The 18,509-nt window shown below is 39.8% G+C and overlaps 1 protein-coding gene across 1 annotated transcript in view; it reads right to left on the bottom strand.

Annotated features, from left to right (window-relative positions):
- The window catches only part of ITGA9 (integrin subunit alpha 9), a 216,000-nt gene that overhangs the window by 145,949 nt on the left and 51,542 nt on the right, over window positions 1–18,509 (bottom strand). Inside the window, exon 15 of the mRNA XM_062493750.1 lies at window positions 17,906–18,066. Coding sequence (XP_062349734.1) covers window positions 17,906–18,066 — 161 coding nt within the window. The remainder of the gene's footprint in view (window positions 1–17,905; window positions 18,067–18,509) is intronic.

Raw genomic sequence — 18,509 nt, 5'->3', positions numbered from 1 at the left:
CACATTTCAGTAAAACTGAAGAGATTTAGGATGTAGATGCATAAAAGACTCCTACATCTTTTATCCCATGACCAGCAGACAGAAAAACAGGAACACTGGACAGAGTTGTTACCAAAAAATTCAGTAAAAGGAGAAACTCCATACCAATGTAGCCTTGAAAAAGCAAGCATTCTTTATTTGGCCAGACGCACAAGGGGGATAGCTCCTCCTAAAGTCACGCATGCTGAGTACAGGAGAGTTTCTGTTTATAGATGGTATTTTACATGCATATTCATTGATGTCCCAGAATAAATATAAATATGATAATATTTTCCCCAAAATCATTAACATATTTTCCCTCCCCTTATGCATGAGTTCTGCATCAGGTTTCTCTTTGATGTCCCTAGTGATCAGGGACCCAGTGCTACAGCCAATCTACTAAGTTACCCGGGTACTGGGGCTGGTGAAGTTCCTATTCTATTTCTTACACCATGGGCATCAGGCAATTCCATAGGCCAGTGGTTTTTGAAGAATAAGCACTGTATTAACTCACCAGGTGTAGACAATTTATCATCTGGCAACAAAATCACACTGTGCTTGCTTTCTTTTCACTTGATTAGACCTTGTATATGTCCCCAAGCTGAGTTCAGATTTACAGCTGAAAAGTATGGGTTTTTTTCTTATTATTTTGCTGCAAGGGGAGGGGGGGTAGAGTGAAAAATGGGGTTTTGACTGTACCACTTCTCTATTCTAGTCCTTTGGCTAAAATTAAATCTGGTTCACTTAAACAGAATATTGGAAACAGATCAGTGCCTCATTACCAGCTGGGCATTTTTCCTTCTTAAATTGTAAATAATATCAAACAACACTGGACTGGATTAAGTGGGATTCCTTTGGCTAAATGTTGGCATCTGTAATACAGATGTCAACCTCCAGTAAGTTGCTTTTGGCTTTTTTGTGAGCCAGTAGAGAACTAGCCAATGGAATCTTACTTGTCTTGCCCTAAAACACACATATGGAGTGGCCCAAGTGAATCATGCCCTAAAAATGTTTATTTCTTGCCACTAATTGCAAGGGTAACCAAAGGTGAACAGTAACAGATGGGTGATGAGAAAAGTATCACCTATTATGCATATCAGCCAAATGACAGATGACCAGTGCTGGCATCCTATTCCAGACAATCTCAGAAAATGTCTTAAGTCATGCTATGTTCCCCTAAAAGTAGCATCGGGAGTTTCTTCCAATGCCTAAAGTAGTATGAGGTAAGAAGTTTTAATGACTGAGCTGGAATGAAATATGGTCAGCATCATAGCTTATTCTTTTTGCACTATTTGGAAAAGAGATTACATGGAAAAAAACACTACTTTCTTGTAGGCTAAAACAGAATATTCTACTTGCTTGACAAAAACCTGCGAGTTGTCAACTAAAAAAAAATCCATTTTCAAACACAGCATTAAAACACCAATACACCTTTTATGAAAGTCACGACTAAAAACACAGAGAAGGTAACAAAGTTTCAGTTACCTGCAGCATAGACTTAACTCATAAAATCCATTTACCCATATTATCTAGCTGCAGAGGTGGTGTGGTAAACATTGCAGCTGCCCTTTAGCTCATGGGTAGGTAGAACTGGCTCCCAGTGCCCCACTCATGCTCTTTGTATAAGAAAGGGCCTGGTATGTTCTTCTTGTATATGGTGGCAAAAATTTCTGGGGAGTTGGTTTAGTGCCACAGTACACAGCCACTGGCTGGTTGTGTTAGTTTTGCTCGGCCCTTTTTGGTAACGGGGGTCGGGGGGGGGGGGGGGGGGGGGGTGTCACAGAGGTGGCTTCTGTGAGAAGCTACTAGAAGTTTCCACCATGTCCAGCAGAGTCAATCCCTGATGGCTCCGAAGATGGACATGCTGCTGGCCAAAGCTGGGCCAATGAGAGATGATGGTAACGCCTCTGTGATAACATATTTAGAAGAAAATCAAAACAAAGTGGGGCACAGCTTTTTTCCAGCCAGAGAAGAGGTGAGACCATGTGAGGGAAACAACATGGAGACACCAAGGTCAGTGGAGAAGGAGGGGCAGGAGGTGCTCCAGGTGCCAGAGCTGAGATTCCTCTGCAGAACGTGGTGAGACCATGGTGAAGCAGCTGTGCCCCTGCAGCCCATGGGGATGCACCCACAGCCCAAGGGGGAGGTGCCTATGCTGGAGCACGTGCATTCCTGGAGGAGGCTGTGCTGCACTGTGCTCCGGTGGAGAGAGGGGGTCCTGCTGCCAGGCTGGAGCATCCTGTCTTTGGAGGACTGCACCCCTGGAAGAGCAAACCCACACTGCAGCAGTTTTGGGAGGACTGCTGCTCATGAGATCAGAACCAGGTTGGAGAAGTTCAAGTAAAACTGTCTCAAATGGGAAGGGACCTCTTGGCATAGCAGGGGAATGACTTGCCTCTCTGAGTCAAGCAGAAGAAAAGCTCAGGTGACGAGCTGACCAAAACCATGACACTGGCAAAAATAATGGATAAGTAAGGATCCCTTTACCCCTTTCAATTGTGTGTATAAAACCTAGACTTGAAAGAGATCTATTTGAGATTAAGCAGGGAAGATACATGCAAGAGCTGCAACCATCTCTCACTTCCCTCAGTGACTTTTCCTTCCTTAGATTATCCAGCACCAATTCTCAAGCTGGCAGAGCAAGAGCAGTTGAGAGAGATTATCACATGCAAGGGGCAAAGATCTATTCCTAAATGTCCTTTCGTTCATGACTAGCACAATAAAAGTTTGTGTCTTGTTAGGCATTTTTAGATGTTACTATAATATACCAGTACTGTCTCTCCTTTTCTAGAGAAGATGCCTTATAAAATTCCTTCTAAACCAGCTTTGTTTTTCAAAGCAATTTTGATTAGGGATGATTTATTTAAATAGTCATTACACATTAAATATACATATACATTAATATACACAGAAAAATAACATGAACCTCAGCATCAGTCCCTCTCTTCATATGAACAAATCTGCTCCAAACTGAGAGAAAAAGAGAAAGCAGAAGGCTTAGTTATGCAAGTGACTGGAGTTTATTCCTGCTCTTTACTTAGAAATCTGGGGTCTACATAAAATGAAGGATAAGCTGAAAATGCATACTAAATATTTGTAAATATCTGTCAAAATATTAGTATATTAGTGGAAAAAATACTAAAATAGAAATAGAAATTTGTTTGTACAGACACTTTATGACCCAAAGTCCTTTCCCACGGGCATGAAACTAACTTGCATACTTTGACTTAGTTTCATACATGTCCAGTGCAACAGTCTTATGAGTCAAAATTTCCATCATTTCTGTTTACTGTGTACATTAAATAATTATTTGCAAATAATTATTTGATGTAGTCTTTATTGCATGCCCACATTCAGAAGTATGCATCCACAAAAGTAAGTTCCTGCAATACCTCAAAAGGAAAAACTTTTCTGAGGGTGGAAAATAGATCAATGGTGAGGACAAAACTGAATAAGAATATTCCATAAAAATTGCAAGTGGTACACAAACAAGCAAAACCTGATCATACTGCTCCTTAACTGTGTTATTACCAACTAAGTAACTATGAAGGAAATTAGCACACTCACTTAAAACACTGCAAGCTGCAGTTACAGACAGAATTTTTATAGTTGTTCACTAAAAAAAAGGTTTTAGAAGAAAAGTGTTTTGCAATAGAGGTATGGTAAATTTATCTGCCAAAGGCTAGAGTCAGCTGAAGGTCCATCATCAACCAATGAGCTCCTGGATTGATTGCAAGGTTGTCAGTAGGCTTGCCAGATCTTGACAATCTAAGCTAACCCCTCCAAGGATCATAAATCAGGCTCATTTTGGACAATGCTGAGCTGTTAGCAAACTGCTAGGCAACACTTGTCTCAAGGCCTACACCTATTATCCAGCCTGGCACTAGAGGAAGGAGTAGAGCAGAACAAGAATTAACTTAGAAGCCGAAAAACCAACATGTTAAACAGCATCTGTTTTGCTGCGAAGATTCACAGGTAGCATCCTTTCATATTTTGTCCTTTGCAAAATACATCCCAAAGCATAAACATCTGGCTGAGCATAGTTCCCTATAACACACATGTAAAACATCTCTAAGTAGGAAAAAAATCAAGCTGGTAAGAAAAAATAAAAGATGAGACAAATATGACAATTATAACACATCATTAGATCCTAAATTCATTTAAACAGTCCTTGCAACTTGACATTAGAAGCATGACAGACATATATACAGACCTACTTCACACCTACTTATTTTATTTCCTACTTATAAGCCACCTCAGAATGTGGCATTGTTCAGATGGCAAAGGCTGCAGCTGTATCAAAATACAGCACATATACATTTACATAAGCCTTTTCAAGCATTGGATTTTTCTTTTTCTTAGTAAGATATTAATTATTTCTGAACTTTTTTTTCCTTTTTTTTTGGTTCTGAATAGAACTCATAGGACAACAGCACCTACATACAGCCTCAGAAATGCTCCTACAATGCACCTGCGGACAAGCCAGAACTCTGAGGTACAAGAGAGGAAAGCCTCTCCTAGGATGTCCAATCTAAACTTTGCTTTCTAAAAAGACTTAGGCATCTTATATACTCTTTTGGATTATACTGGGGAGGTCTATTTTAAGAAATCAACCCTTCAAACATTCAAACCTTGCAATGTCCTGATCCATCATGGTGACTGTCCCCCGGCTGTTTATAATCCATGAGCACTACTGTAATTTATATAAAGCATTCCTTTATAAAAAGGACTGTACCAGAGGTAGTTCCTGATCACAGCAGCTCACAATCCAAAATCCTGGACTGATACAATCACTTGCTAAAGATAGAATTAAGTCTTAGGAAACATGAACATGAAAAGCAGATGAGTTGCTGTACTTCAATAATCCCACTCACTTTTTGGATGAAGTCAAAGATAAATCACAGTGGTTTCTGTGTTTCTGGCACATGTGGGAGCAGCAGCTCCCAAAGAACACTGATAGTCAGAAAAGCAATAATAGGATACCTACAGAACCTTATTAAGCAGCATTTTACCTTTATTGCCTTTGTAAGATTTTCGAGGCTGACAATACAAGAATTGCTGCAATAAAAAAAAAAAAATTAGGGACAGGAATAAGGTAAATGCATAGAAGAGACTAAGAGTAATAATGTAAAAGTATTAAGTGTTAAAGTTGGCTGCCTACCATGCAGCTTTCCAGAGTCACACTCAGCAATATTCTTTTAAAGACAAAAAAGACAGCAGAAACACCAAAATAAGATACATACAGGTTATGAGGCCAGAAACATTAGATTTTCAGATAGTCTTCTTGGAAGGCAGAAGAGGAACACAGAAGCTCTGCAAAGATATTCTGCTTGTTCCCTGAAGGAAGCAACTTTGTGTTGAAGCCAACAGCCTTAAACCAACACAGGACATTAGATCATTTTGTTACAAAAGAAGGGAAAGGGGGAAGAGAGAGGGAGAGAGAAAGAAAGTCAAAAAAGACCAACAGCAGCAATGCAGGACGAAATTAAGAGTGTTCTCGAAACAGTAAGGAAAGAAAAAAGAGTAATCAGAAATATTTATGCTGCTTATATAATTTATGTTGCTTATACAAAATATTAAAAATAAATTCTGGCATTTGTCCAAGTTCTTGGAAGGGGCAAATTAAAACCAGTGTCACAGCACACTTGTATGCAGTATCTCCATTTCAAGGAGGCATTTTCCAGAATTGATTGCATACGTACACAGTCAATTCTGCAAAACACAAGCAGAGATATAGACAGCACACCCTGCCCCAGTGCATTTAACAGGAATGAAAATACCAGAAGTAGAAGCACCATCCCGTTTGGGTTAAACACTCATCCACTCCCCCACACCAGAAATACTTAGTAGATTTAGGAAAGGCTTTGGAAATGCTTTCTCAAGTGAGTAGGGTTCTCAGGCAAGATCCTCATGCCTTACTGAAACCTGCATTAGGTTTTGCCATCAATTTCTATCGTCAGGGTTGGGTTGAAGGTTTTGTGTTGTCACAGAACAGACTGTGGATCAGGCTCTAAAACCTGTCTGTGCTCCAGGGTTCAGCTTCTCAAAGTCAACTTACAAATTTTGCTGCTGCAATTTGAGAGCAAACAGGGGCAGCTTTCAGGGAAACAATCACATGGGCACTACAAGAAAATGGAAACCACTTCCTCCAGCTGCCTTCCTGCGAGCAGGCACTGGATGGGTTGGTGCCCATTGATGTATCCAAGTCACAGGGAGTTTGTGGGTTGCCAGTTAGAGTTGGAGGGCTCAAGCCTTCCCTCTCCCTGTGAATTGCAGAGCTCATGAATATGGGCAAACCAGCAGCCTTTCTTGGGCTAGCTGCTTCTATAGTGAGGGGTCATGCACTAAAAACAGGAATTGAACTTACTGTCTTTCACAGAGCTAATATTTTCTTATTAAAAACTTGGATTTGTTACCGTATGAATTTGTCAGAGTTTATTCTTTGTTGGAGCACATAGTAGTGGTTTCTCCTGGTGGCATATACCTGACAGAATGACTGCAAACCACTCAGTGATTAACTTACTGATTTAAAAGTAGTTAATAGCTATTGCAGTGGCATGTAACCACGTTTTCTCTAAACAAAACCCTAATGACTACACAATAACAAAGAGGGTTCCTCTTTACCATTTTTCACTTTGAACTTTGTACCTAAAAGACACTGCAAAACTCAGAGGAAAAAAAAAATAAAAAATCAAAGCTTCCAGGTCATGCCACCCCAACTCTGTTGGTGCTTCTGCACTTGCAGAAATGCTTGGCACTTTTATATATATAATATAAGGACTGAAAACCTCAACACTTCATAGAAACATTTAGGGTACTTTACTGTTGAGGAGTATCTTGAGTGCAGGGAGCTTCAGCTGTGTCCTGGGTGGGGGGAAATGGCTGAAGTTCCAGCCAAGAGGCCATGAGCTGGCAGCAGCCCTTCGATAGGACCCTTCACCTAACCAAGGGCACAGGGATTGCTGTGCTGGTCATGGAGGGGCACCCAATAAACAACAACAAGGCCTCACACCAAGTGTCACCACTGGACCAAAAGGCAAGTGTAAGGGGTGTGAAAACACAAGGATCTGATATACAAACTGCAATGGTACAAAACCCCCAAGATTCCTTTGCTCAGGGTCCCACCCTAGACACCCAGCTTGAGCTGTTACTACAATTAAATTACGTAAAGGAGCCAGACACCTGCGACTCAGCAATGGGACACCTTCTGCCAAGACTGTAATGGAAACCTGTCTGATTGCAGTCGAGTGGTGTGTGTGGGGAGTCAAGCAGAGGTCTGGAGTGGTGGGAATGTAACTACCAGTGGCTCCTGGATGGTCAGAGAGGAAACTTCCCTCAACATGACAAAGTTGCTGGCTTTTCAATTTTGGCATCCTTTCTAGCTCATTGAGTAAGACCACACAAGCCAGATTTGAAAGACAAGTGATAGAGCTTAGCCTCTTAAAATAAAGAAATTTTAAAGCCTTTTCATCAGACCATTGTCCCTATACACTTTGTCTTTACTAAAACTGCTTTTTATGGCTAATGGTACATTTCATTTGCTACTATCTATATTCTAGTGGGTCAAAAACATGTGAAAGAAGATATAAATTTATGACAACCTGTTTCAACTTACATTCTTTGCTACTTGCTCCTATTTTTGCTCTCTTACTTCTCACTAAAGTTATTACTGTCTGCTTCCTTTAAGTCAGTCTTGCCAAATGAGCATCTGTAAGTCTGCTAAGAGGATGAAAATTACCAAGTCACGACAAGTTTAACCAGCTGTATTTTCAACTTATTGTCATCTAAGAAGGAAGTAGTAAATTTGCTTTACTCTCACATTAGATTCCCTTAGACTTACTATTAACTTTTCACATTTCAGTCTTTATTAAATTCAGTCAGAATTTAACAGTAGAACTGGGCCTTCTCCCAGGCCAAAAAATAAAAATATACAATAAAAATATTTTTTAAGGAAGGGAGGGAGCAATATAAATCATTACAGGATTCTCTCCTTTTGTTTTTTTGTATTTTGTTGTTACAGTCAGGCTATCACCCAGTCCTACCCTTATGGTATTATGCACATTCAGATAATACAGAGTAAAACATATTCAGGGCCTTAAAGCCCGTTCATAAAGAGGGATTAAAAATAACGAGACCAACAAGATGGAAATAAACTAACCTGCATAAAAAGCATACAAAAGTCACTCATTGTAAAGCATTTTTCAGTTTTTCACAAAGGAGATAAATGTTCACAAATACTTTCAAGGAAGACTTTTTTACAAGAAATGTGCTGTGTTACATATGAGAAATCACAAACACCAACATGTGCAGCTTAGGCAGAAAATGAGGTCAATAACTTGACAATAAAGACAGACTAGAAGATCCTCTGGTGAAACTTTCTTTGCAATGCTGAAGTGGCTACATTATATTGTCAGTGGAATTGGATCAGAGAAATGTCTCTCAAACAGGAACACTGAGCTTCTGCTTATGAATCAATGATAAAATATATTGAATGCATATTTTACAAGAATTCCTTCTGAAGATTACTCTTTTGAAGCTGTGAAATTCATATGCAGCATTACAAATGTTAACACAAGATGAAAACAAATGGCATATTACACTGAGCCAGTCAGAGGATACCAATGGATGAAACAACCCCTCAAATCAAGACTGCACATATTCCTAAAATTTTACTACTTCCCTGCTTTGGGGATAGCTTTCATAAGTACAGTTTTTTCAATTATGAACATTTTTTCCAAGCAAAATGACCACTCAAAGCAAGCATAGTGGTCATTTGGTGACATAGTTTGATGGGAGAAAAGGCCATTGGAAAATCACAATAATCTTAATTTGCCTAATACATCAAATCCATAAGAGCATCTAGTATAAAGTCAGGAAACAAGCTTAAGAATACAACATCAGGTCAAAGACATTGTGGGCAAGGGGGGAATAATTTAAATTTCTGGATAAACATCTATTTCAAATCTTCTGAGAACAACTAATGCAGGACAAAATACTACATATTACTGTAGTATCAATACAGAATACTACACATTCCCTAAAGTAACTAGGATTCCAGGAGAGGTCACAAAGCTCTATAAGGTGAATTGACAAATAAAAATAATAAACTAGAAGTCCAAGACCCAGGATTTCACTTCTGATCAACATACCAACAAAGCACAACCATACCAACAGTATGCTTATGTAAGTGCTGGTGGGTATGCGAGGTAGCATGACAGAGTATGCACCTTTCCTCAATTTCTGGACCCTAGGAGTTCAAGATTAATTCAGTTCCACACCTCAAGTTATGTAGTGAGTATCTCCTTATGAGAGAAAGAGAGAAAAGGAATTTTGTGCCAAAGAAGCTCCATGCTGCAGCCTATATTACTCCTGCATTTCTCCAAAGATATTGACAAGCACTTTTGGTATGAACTATGGCACTAAATTAAAATTATGTTGTTGCCACCCAAACTAAATACAGCATGTATAAGAGCCTCCCAGGAAGACTTTGTTCTGACTAAGAGGAGGTTATAGGTTTGGAACACACCCAGAAGCCACAGCCAGCAAAATTAATTGTTTTTTCTTTAGCCTAGAGAGTTTTCTATTGGAATTTGCTTCCAGTGTTTCCTGGTGAAATGCTTTGGTCATTCCTTCCTAAGGGTAGCAAAATGAAAGGATAAGAATTTTAGGCACTCCCCAGTTCGGACAGGATAAGGTGACTGTGTGCATGTGTGTGTTGTTTGTGTGTGTTTGAGATTAGCACACCTTCAGATATTCTTCCATGTGTTCTAAACAGGAAAACCACTAAGATAAACAAGCTGTTCTCTACTGCAGTCTTCTGCAGCAAAATTCTACCCTTAAGTGTATTCCCCTTAAATGTAAATTTGTTCCAAAGAAGCAAATAATAAACTTTCACAGCACGATTTGCCATCACGTATTTAGTTTATACAACACCACAAAAGAACATATCGGAAAGTTTCAAAAACAGTAGTGTTGCCCTCTCTGCTGCTTCTTTCCACCTGCCTCTTTCTACCTTTGGTTAACCAGGAGTGCCAGAGAAAGCAAAAACATTCCTATCCATCATTACCTGCCTTTTAAAATTATTTTTTCCTAGCACAAAGCTAGCTTTTATCTCTGTTTGGCCATTTGCTTCCTAAAGTGCCATCACTGGGAAATGCAAATACTTCTTTCAGATAAAAATCGCATGGACAGCCTCACAATCTGTGGACTCTGGTATGAATGAATCATGGAAAGACTTTGGATGGTAGGGACCTTACAGATCATCTAATTCCAACCCCACATACCTCACAGGCAGGGACACCTTCCACTAGACCAGGCTGCTCAGGGCCCCCATCCAGCCTGGCCTTGAACACTTCCAGGGCCAGGGCATCCACAGCTTCTCTGGCCAACCTGTTTCAGTACACTACCACCCTCTGAATAAAGATCTTCCTAACCTCTAATCTAAACCTACTGTCTATTAGTTTTAAAAAAGTCACTCTCTCTTTTTTATAAGTCCCCTTTAAGTCCTGGAAGACTGCAAGGAGGTCTCCTGGAGCCATCTCTTCTCCAGCCTCAACAACCCCAAACCTTTCAGCCTGGCTTTGTAGGAGAGATGCCCCAGCCCTCTGATCAACCTCCACCCTAAAAGTGCCATGCACTGTCCAGGCCTAAATCTGCCTCTCCTCAGTCTCCAAAAACTTTTATCTGCAAATGAAATCTCTTTTTGAGAAACTAAAGCATCAGACAGAAATACGTCAGTGGGCAGACAGCAAAGCCAGGCATAAATCTGTGACCGAATATCTAAAAGCAGCAGTGAAGTGTCATGCTCCATTAAGAGTCTGCATGCAGTAAAAATAAATCTCAACTCTGACAAAACTTGAGAAATACGATTTTTTGAGATACTCTGCTTGAAAAATAAATCTTATTTCCTTTCTATTACAGAACATATCAAAGGGAAAAGTTCATCAAAGGGCTCAAGATTAAAGATTTGAACCCTTTCAGGGTTTAGCAGGGCACACTACAGTTTAAAAAAGGGAGGCAAAACAGAATTAAATCACTTACTGTGCTGTAAGCCTTCCAACTGAGCCTCATGCAAAATGCCATTTATTTCATTTGGGGACTACAAAATCTCTACTTGGATTCATAAATATGATTAGCCAGGCACTTTGACAGCTACTTCACCACAGCAACCAAGTTTCCACCTGGGCCATAAACAACGTATTTGGTCTTTTGCATACATAATGGCAAAAGTCAAAGAACAACAGTAAACTTCAATAAAATCAAATAACTTGTTAAGACTTAATATGGGATTTTTTTTTCATAGATTTTATGACAGATAAACTCTGTACAGAGCAGAAAACATACAAAGACCCTCCAACTATATAAAGAAGGAGATAGTCACTCACACAATTATATCACCTAACAATGTGAGAAGAGAGGATAAAGTAATCTCTTTAAAAACCTGTGAGGATAGGCAGAGGAGGATTTCTGGACAAAACCTCTACCTTCAGCTCCAAGCTGAAAACCTCCCAATGGCCTCAAGACACAAGCACCTTTGGGCTACCATACAGCTCTCTGGCTACACTGTCCAGTAAAAAGCTCCCGAACAGTTACCAGTACAGTATCTCATACAACTTGCTTTCCCACCTAGCTGCACTACTAGCCCTTATAGACCTCACAGCGCTTAACTACTTGCAGCATGGGTCCCCACTCTGAAAGGAGGCATTGATTGGCAGCTTGATTGTGACCATATTGTGCTGGACAGTTTTTAACTGAATTATAAACTGACCCCTGAAAGATAATCTTCCTTGTTCTTGGTGAACCTTGTAAGAACCTTTGAAAAAGTCAAAGATAACTCCATGATCGCTAACAGTATTTACATCTTGATAAACTTAATGCTCAGCTCAAAGATGTCACTGATTCCTAATATTCCTTCTGGTACTTCTAAATCCGTTTACTTAAGAAGTGATGAAAAGAGTTATGCAGCTGACCACTGTTCTTCCCTTGCCCATATGAGCTATGCAGGAAAAAATGCAGCTTCTCTTCACCCTGGTTTATTTTTCAAGGTGAGACATCAGCTCTACTCAGTGCCAGACAGAATTTATCCAAAAAGAGGTGACTGATTGCTTTACAGAATAAGGCAACAGAAAACACTACTAACTTATTTTCACATGTATTTATGTATTAAAACACATTTATTTTGCTCTTCTGGAGGGGAGGCAGGCTATCCTAATAGATTATCAGTGGACTTTGCACAGTTTTGGAAAAAAGAACTGTTCTGAAAAGCATGCTTCTTGTAAATAAACCCGTCTGTGCTTCATGATCACCCCACCGATCCACAGCCTTTTAAGGCTGCACACGTGTTATGACTGCATCTGGCTGGGCCTAACAGTTTCTCCAGTTGGCTCTGCAAAAGGGTAAAATAAAGTTACATAAAACAAGTAAAAGGAACAAACCCAAAGGCATCAACTCTGCTCTTGGTCCTATCACTGAATCTCACTGCAGTCACCATTCCTGGTAAAACCCATAGCAGCTTTAGTCTTGCAGTGGTAATAAACTGTCTACTACAGGGTGGAACAGTTCAGCATTCCCTTTGTCTGCCAAGCGGTCGAAAGCCTATGAAATTCTAGATAACCATGACCAAGTTTTCATTGTTGTTATTGCTGGAAAAGCAGCCTCTGCTTCAAGTGTTATCTCTATCCTGTAATACTACCAACCAAACCATTACATAGAGATATTAATTCACAGGCAGACAACTCTCAGAAGAAAACATATGACTAAGGTGACACCATCTCTACATCTCATGTGACTGAGATCAAAAGATTCGTTAACCAATCTCCTGAAAAAACCTAGGGTATTACGAATCCAAAAGAAAATACTTCAATATATGCAACCCCCCTAGATGAGATCAAACAGCTATAGAGGGAGAAACAAGCATGACCACAGACCCTGACTGACATAGGTGAGCAGTAGAGGTCTGCAGTAGAGGTTTGTGTGAGGTCAGCAGCCTAGAGTATCTTTAAAAGCAAGTGATGCATGGAAGACCAAAAACATACCCATAAAAATGCAAATTTTTTGGCTAGAGAACTCAGCAATAAATAAATCAGAATTGTGAAATTTCTGTTGAAAAGTTGATGTTTTATTCCAAACCTGTCTGTAAGAGCACTAGCTCTTCATTTATACATGTATTATGCAAAGGCTGTTACTTCTCAGCCCCATCCTTCCCATAAGCTATGTCTGGATCCATTAAGAACTAATATTATTACTTACATGAAACTGCTTAAAACAACCAAGAAAAAGATCTCTGGAAAATGTAAATGCTGTGTCTAGTTTAATCATGTGCCAGCACTGCTGATGGTGTCTGTCACTATTAGAGCATCCACTCTGCACACAGACAACAGTGAGTGGTAGCAATAGGCAGCCCACATTACACCTTTGTGATAAATCAAGGAAGATGTGTTTTGATCCTGCATAAATCTGCAGGCACAATGTGCTTTGATATCTTTGTAAAATTCTCATCCTATACACTGATAAATCTATCCTAAATACTAGGAGAGCCCAGAGAACCTGGAAACAATTAGGACAGTTATCAGAAAAGGGAAACAACGTATCTTCAGCATCACTGCCTTGATCACAGCACCTCTTAAGCTCATTGCCCCAGTCTTCTGAGCACCATCAGATGAGTGCAGTTGCCATGAGAAAATTCTGTATTTCAGCTTGTATTAGGTTGCAATACAGGATGTGACCAGAAGTATGTATTCTATCACCCTCTGTTGAAACCAGGCGGGGCAGTGATCCTCATCTCCATGGGAGATATTCTCTGCAAATGGGCCATCTGCTAAAACCAGGTGGGGCAGTCATCTTTATCTTTTCCACAACCCATCCTTCCTCCAGGAAGACATCTTCTGTTAATGGGCCATTGAGTCCCACTGTATGCCTGATAAAATTACATCATCCCATTGGGAGATGCTCCAGCCAGGGGGAGGAGCCAAGCCTTTCCTACCTAGATAAAAACTGAGATTTGGAACACCAAAGCAACCTCTTTTCCACTGGATTCCAGAGGAAAACTGGACGTTTCCACATCATCATTGGATCTCTGGAGGAAAACTGCACTCTTCTACAGGACTACTGCTCCAACAGAACCACATCTGTCACTCCAGGAGGACTGCAGCCACCATTTAATGGGACTGCTACCAACACCCTGACTGACTGGATGTCTATCAGGTCGTATTCTGATTGTCAGTATTTTGGGTTTGTTCTTTGTAATACTGTATTTCTATTTTAATTTTCCTAGTAAATAACTCTTATTCCTATTTCCCATATCTTTGTCTGAGAGATCCTTAATTTCAAAATTATAATAATTTGGAGGGAGGGGCTTTATATTCTCCATTTCAAGAAAATAGGCTCCTGCTTTTCTTAGCAGACACCTGTCTTTCAAACAAAGACACAGCCGCAGGCCCAGATATTAAGGAGACAGTTCTAAAGCCTCCAGATCCATTTGTTTTCTTAGTCTTCTCTCATTCTATTCCCTTCTGCAAACTGTGCTTCTTTTCATCTTAGTACTACTTTCCATTTTCCCACCGTTTCTTATACCAAAAACCCCAAATCCTTTTACAAAAAATTAAAAAAAAGCTAATCACATATAAACTTTGCCTCCTTGTACTCCAGCAAAACTGACAGAGAGTTGTCACACAAGGTACTCATATGCTTTTTTTATCACCACAGAAGAAGAGAAGATCTTTAGTGTCAGCACCATCATCCCCAGAGAGCTGGAAGAAGAATGGTCCAGCAGTGAAGCACCTCCTAAGAGACACAAGGGAACAGCTATGCATTGACATAAGAAAACCTAGGCTGCTCCTCAACTTCTCAGCTAAGAGCTATGTTCTACTCAATGGATCAGTCAAACCTTCAAAAGTTGTTTAAATTAAAACAATGCAGTTTTGGAGATGACACCTGAGGTTCTGTCAGCATTGGTTGTATTACCCATGTATACTAAAGAAAGCTTTTTAACTAGCAATCATCAAAAAGGTTCCAGTGAAGATAGGCAATTTTTAAACAAAAGCATAAGATGAGTCATAAAACCATATCAGTCCTTTACAACTCTATGCCCACTACAAAACCAAATCTAATACATTTTGAAGCACCAAAGCATTTCCCTTTCATTCCCTGTTCACAACCAGAAAACCATGTTTTCTCATGAACTACCACAGTTCTACCAACTTAAGATGTGATTTGAGAGCCTGCCCTGTACAAGATGAAGATCCCAGCTACATGTATTGTACAAACCTTCTGAGACCCTCTTAGTCACACAGATAAGAGGAAATACAAAGTTTAATGGTCAAATTCAGTAGCAGCAATTAGAAAAGTAGCTACTGTCCTGAAAGGGAATCACAAAGAGGAAATTAGTCATGCTCAAAACATGGACACTTATCAATTGCAAAACAATTACACGTCTGTTTATTTGCAGACGGCAACTCTTTTAGTGCTCAGTTTTGCTGGGGTTTCTTGAGATCAAATCTATCAAAAATTGCAGGCAGCTTGTAGAGGTCTATTTTTTCAATGGTTTTTCTCAGTCCTTCCATTTTGTGCCTCCAGAATACTAGAATTACGTGTTGATAAGACAGTATCATCCAGCGAGGCCTGGAACAGGCTTTCATTTAGCTAACTTAACCCACAGAGTTCTGCTGTGTTCCATTTGGACTGGAGACTGTGTGTACCTGGAAGAGTTTGTCAAGGTAGCACATGAGGTCACATACAAGTCCAAATAGCTTCTCTATCCTTCATTATAGGCAGTCCAGAATTGACATCTTTACAGAACATAGACCCCTTTGTGATCAGTGACACAAATAAACAATAACAAATAGCATGTAGTAAGGATGCAACTACAAACACCTCAATTTGCCACACAGGAGAATTCACCACATATAGCAAATAAAAGGAAAAAGGGCAGCCTAAACAAAATGTTCATATATTTTAAATCCATATATTTTTAATCACCCATTCCATCACAAATATATGCAATTAAAGGAGAACTCCGGTTGGATTTTGTGGAGGGGTTTTTGTTTGTTTTTCTGGGAGTTTGTTTTACTAGCTATTACTTAAGGATAGCAGTGATCATGACCCCATTTCCACCCCTTCAGAGTGTGCAGGGCTCTCTTTGATGCTTCCAATGTCCTGCAGTCTTGTGGATTACACCACCTTTTTCAGAAAAGCACTGGGATTATCTTCCTCCACTACTTTGCATTCTCCCTTACAAGATTTCCTGCTATTCTTCCAACAGTGAAAAATGGCTGCTTATATCACATAGCAAACCAGTAGCCTTGTTTGTTAACCAGCTATTTCGCTTTAAGATGTTTGGTATTTTTAAACATGTTTAAATGTTTCTCTTGCCTATAAAAATCCAATTTCCCAGGAATTTTCCAGACGAACAGAATCTACCTTCGCATTCCCAAATTTAGCTAAATGTCACAATAATTTAAAGAATTTCTGAGGCATACATATCTCTTTAATGAACTCTGTGTAGTATCCAAACACCACGTGAGCTAGTGTGAAAGAAATCATTATTGGGTTAAGATAGGCACATGGCTCCTTTCGATCCAAACTCAATAAACTGAAGTCTAACCAGATGTGTTCATTGGAGAAAGACCAAGATTAGTAAATTCAGTGATATATTTTCTAAGTAAAGGTAATCTTACAGGCCTAAATTTTCTTAAATAAGCTTTTCCACAGCAGAAAGCAATGGTTGTTCCAGAAAGAAAAAAATGTGGAAGATACGTAGCTTCTTCACAGAGATCAACACAATTTAGTAGGACAGCATTTCCTCCCTGGTGCCCTTATTTATTTTATTTTCTCTCAACAGCCATGCACAAAATGTTGATGGAGCCAAAGGACGAATTTTATCTCCCATTCCCACAATTTTTAGGTACAAAAAAGCTTCCTGGAAAAGTTTATACATTGAGAAAAATCTGGATGTGCTGTGTACTCTCAAAACAAGACAGTGTCAAGTGTTACCCATCAAATTTAGGTCACACTCACCTATGGGAAGAAGTCCTTCAGTAAGGACAGGTAATAAAGATTAGTGTTTGTAAGATATATGTGGTTTAAAAGTTAAATATCCTTCCTGTCCTAAAACCCATTCTATACATTTTTAGCATAGAAGAAAATTGTTGTACTTACTCTGAAAACAATGGCACCTGGGTGACATTTCTTCAACACTGCCAAATGAGGATAACTACAGTCCTAGCAAGCCCTAGATTAAGAGACTGCCACAGGAAAAACAGACCTTTTCTATATCTCAGTCTGGAAAGCACTCTCTGTATCCCTAGGACCATGAACCATGTGAAATTAAGTTATCCCTCCCACTGCTGCTTTCAAGCCCAGATGAAATCCACAGGGCTCATCAAATCGAAGAACCCAATTACTTCATTGCAGGCCCCACCTTATCCTGCCATTCCCATGCAGATTGTATCACCAGTCTTTTGTGCAGTCAGACCTTAAACAAAACTAAACACTAAGCCTGCTGCTCCTAATAAAACAAGATGTCTCCTTGGGAATAGTACTGTAGCAACAAACCAAGATGAAAGGGGAGGGAGAGGGAGGGAGAGGGAGGGAGAGGGAGGGAGAGGGAGGGAGAGGGAGGGAGAGGGAGGGAGAGGGAGGGAGAGGGAGGGAGAGGGAGGGAGAGGGAGGGAGAGCTGCCTGATCCAACATAAAAAAATACATTTTTCTGGCACCAGATCTTGAAGGTGCTCAGACTGACAAATCATGCCAAGCAAGAAGTCTTGAACTTCTACCTATCAGGAAATCAAACATCTGAAGCCAAAGCAGCATTGCTTTGACTGGTTGAACAATTTTTTTAAAAGAATGAAATATAATAAATCGAAGTAAGGAAGGACATGAATGAACTGACCTTGACATATGCTAGGTAATGCTCACACTTTTCCTGCATGAATGACAGTTGTAACTTTTCTGTGATCTGCCCTGCTGCCTCTCCAGAAGTCACAAAGTAAACTCTGGGTTGCTGGCTCTTTTCCTTCTTTGCCACATCAGCAGTCAAATTATAATTCAAACCTGTTTCAAAAAGGAAGAAGAGGAAGAAGATAACAAAGGATGTCAGTAAAAAATAGTTATTTTCCAGCCACCTATCAATGGATCCTGTTGCTTCCAGGGTATCTGTGCTTGAAAAAAGGTCAATTCTTGAGGGCCCCCAATCAATCACTAGGCTCCCTGTGGCTACAGAAAACCAGATCCAATTACAAAAATACTCCCATGTTTCATGTCACTATTATTCCCAGCCCATCCTTTCCCACTGGAAATTGTGTGTAATACATCTAGATACATACACTTACTGCAAAACAAACAAACAACAAAACAAAAAAACAGAAGATGTTTAAACAGTGTTCTTGATAGAAAAAACAAAAAAACCCAACACAAACAGCAGCAGCAACTTCAAACTGTGTCTTCCTTCTAGAAGAGCACAAACCATGCAAATGTCAACCAGAATGTGGTACTTC

Source organism: Cinclus cinclus, chromosome 1 (assembly GCF_963662255.1).
Source record: "Cinclus cinclus chromosome 1, bCinCin1.1, whole genome shotgun sequence".
Lineage (NCBI taxonomy): Eukaryota > Metazoa > Chordata > Aves > Passeriformes > Cinclidae > Cinclus > Cinclus cinclus.
The sequence above is the reverse complement of the archived record's forward strand: the minus strand, read 5'-3'. Positions and strand labels throughout refer to the sequence as shown.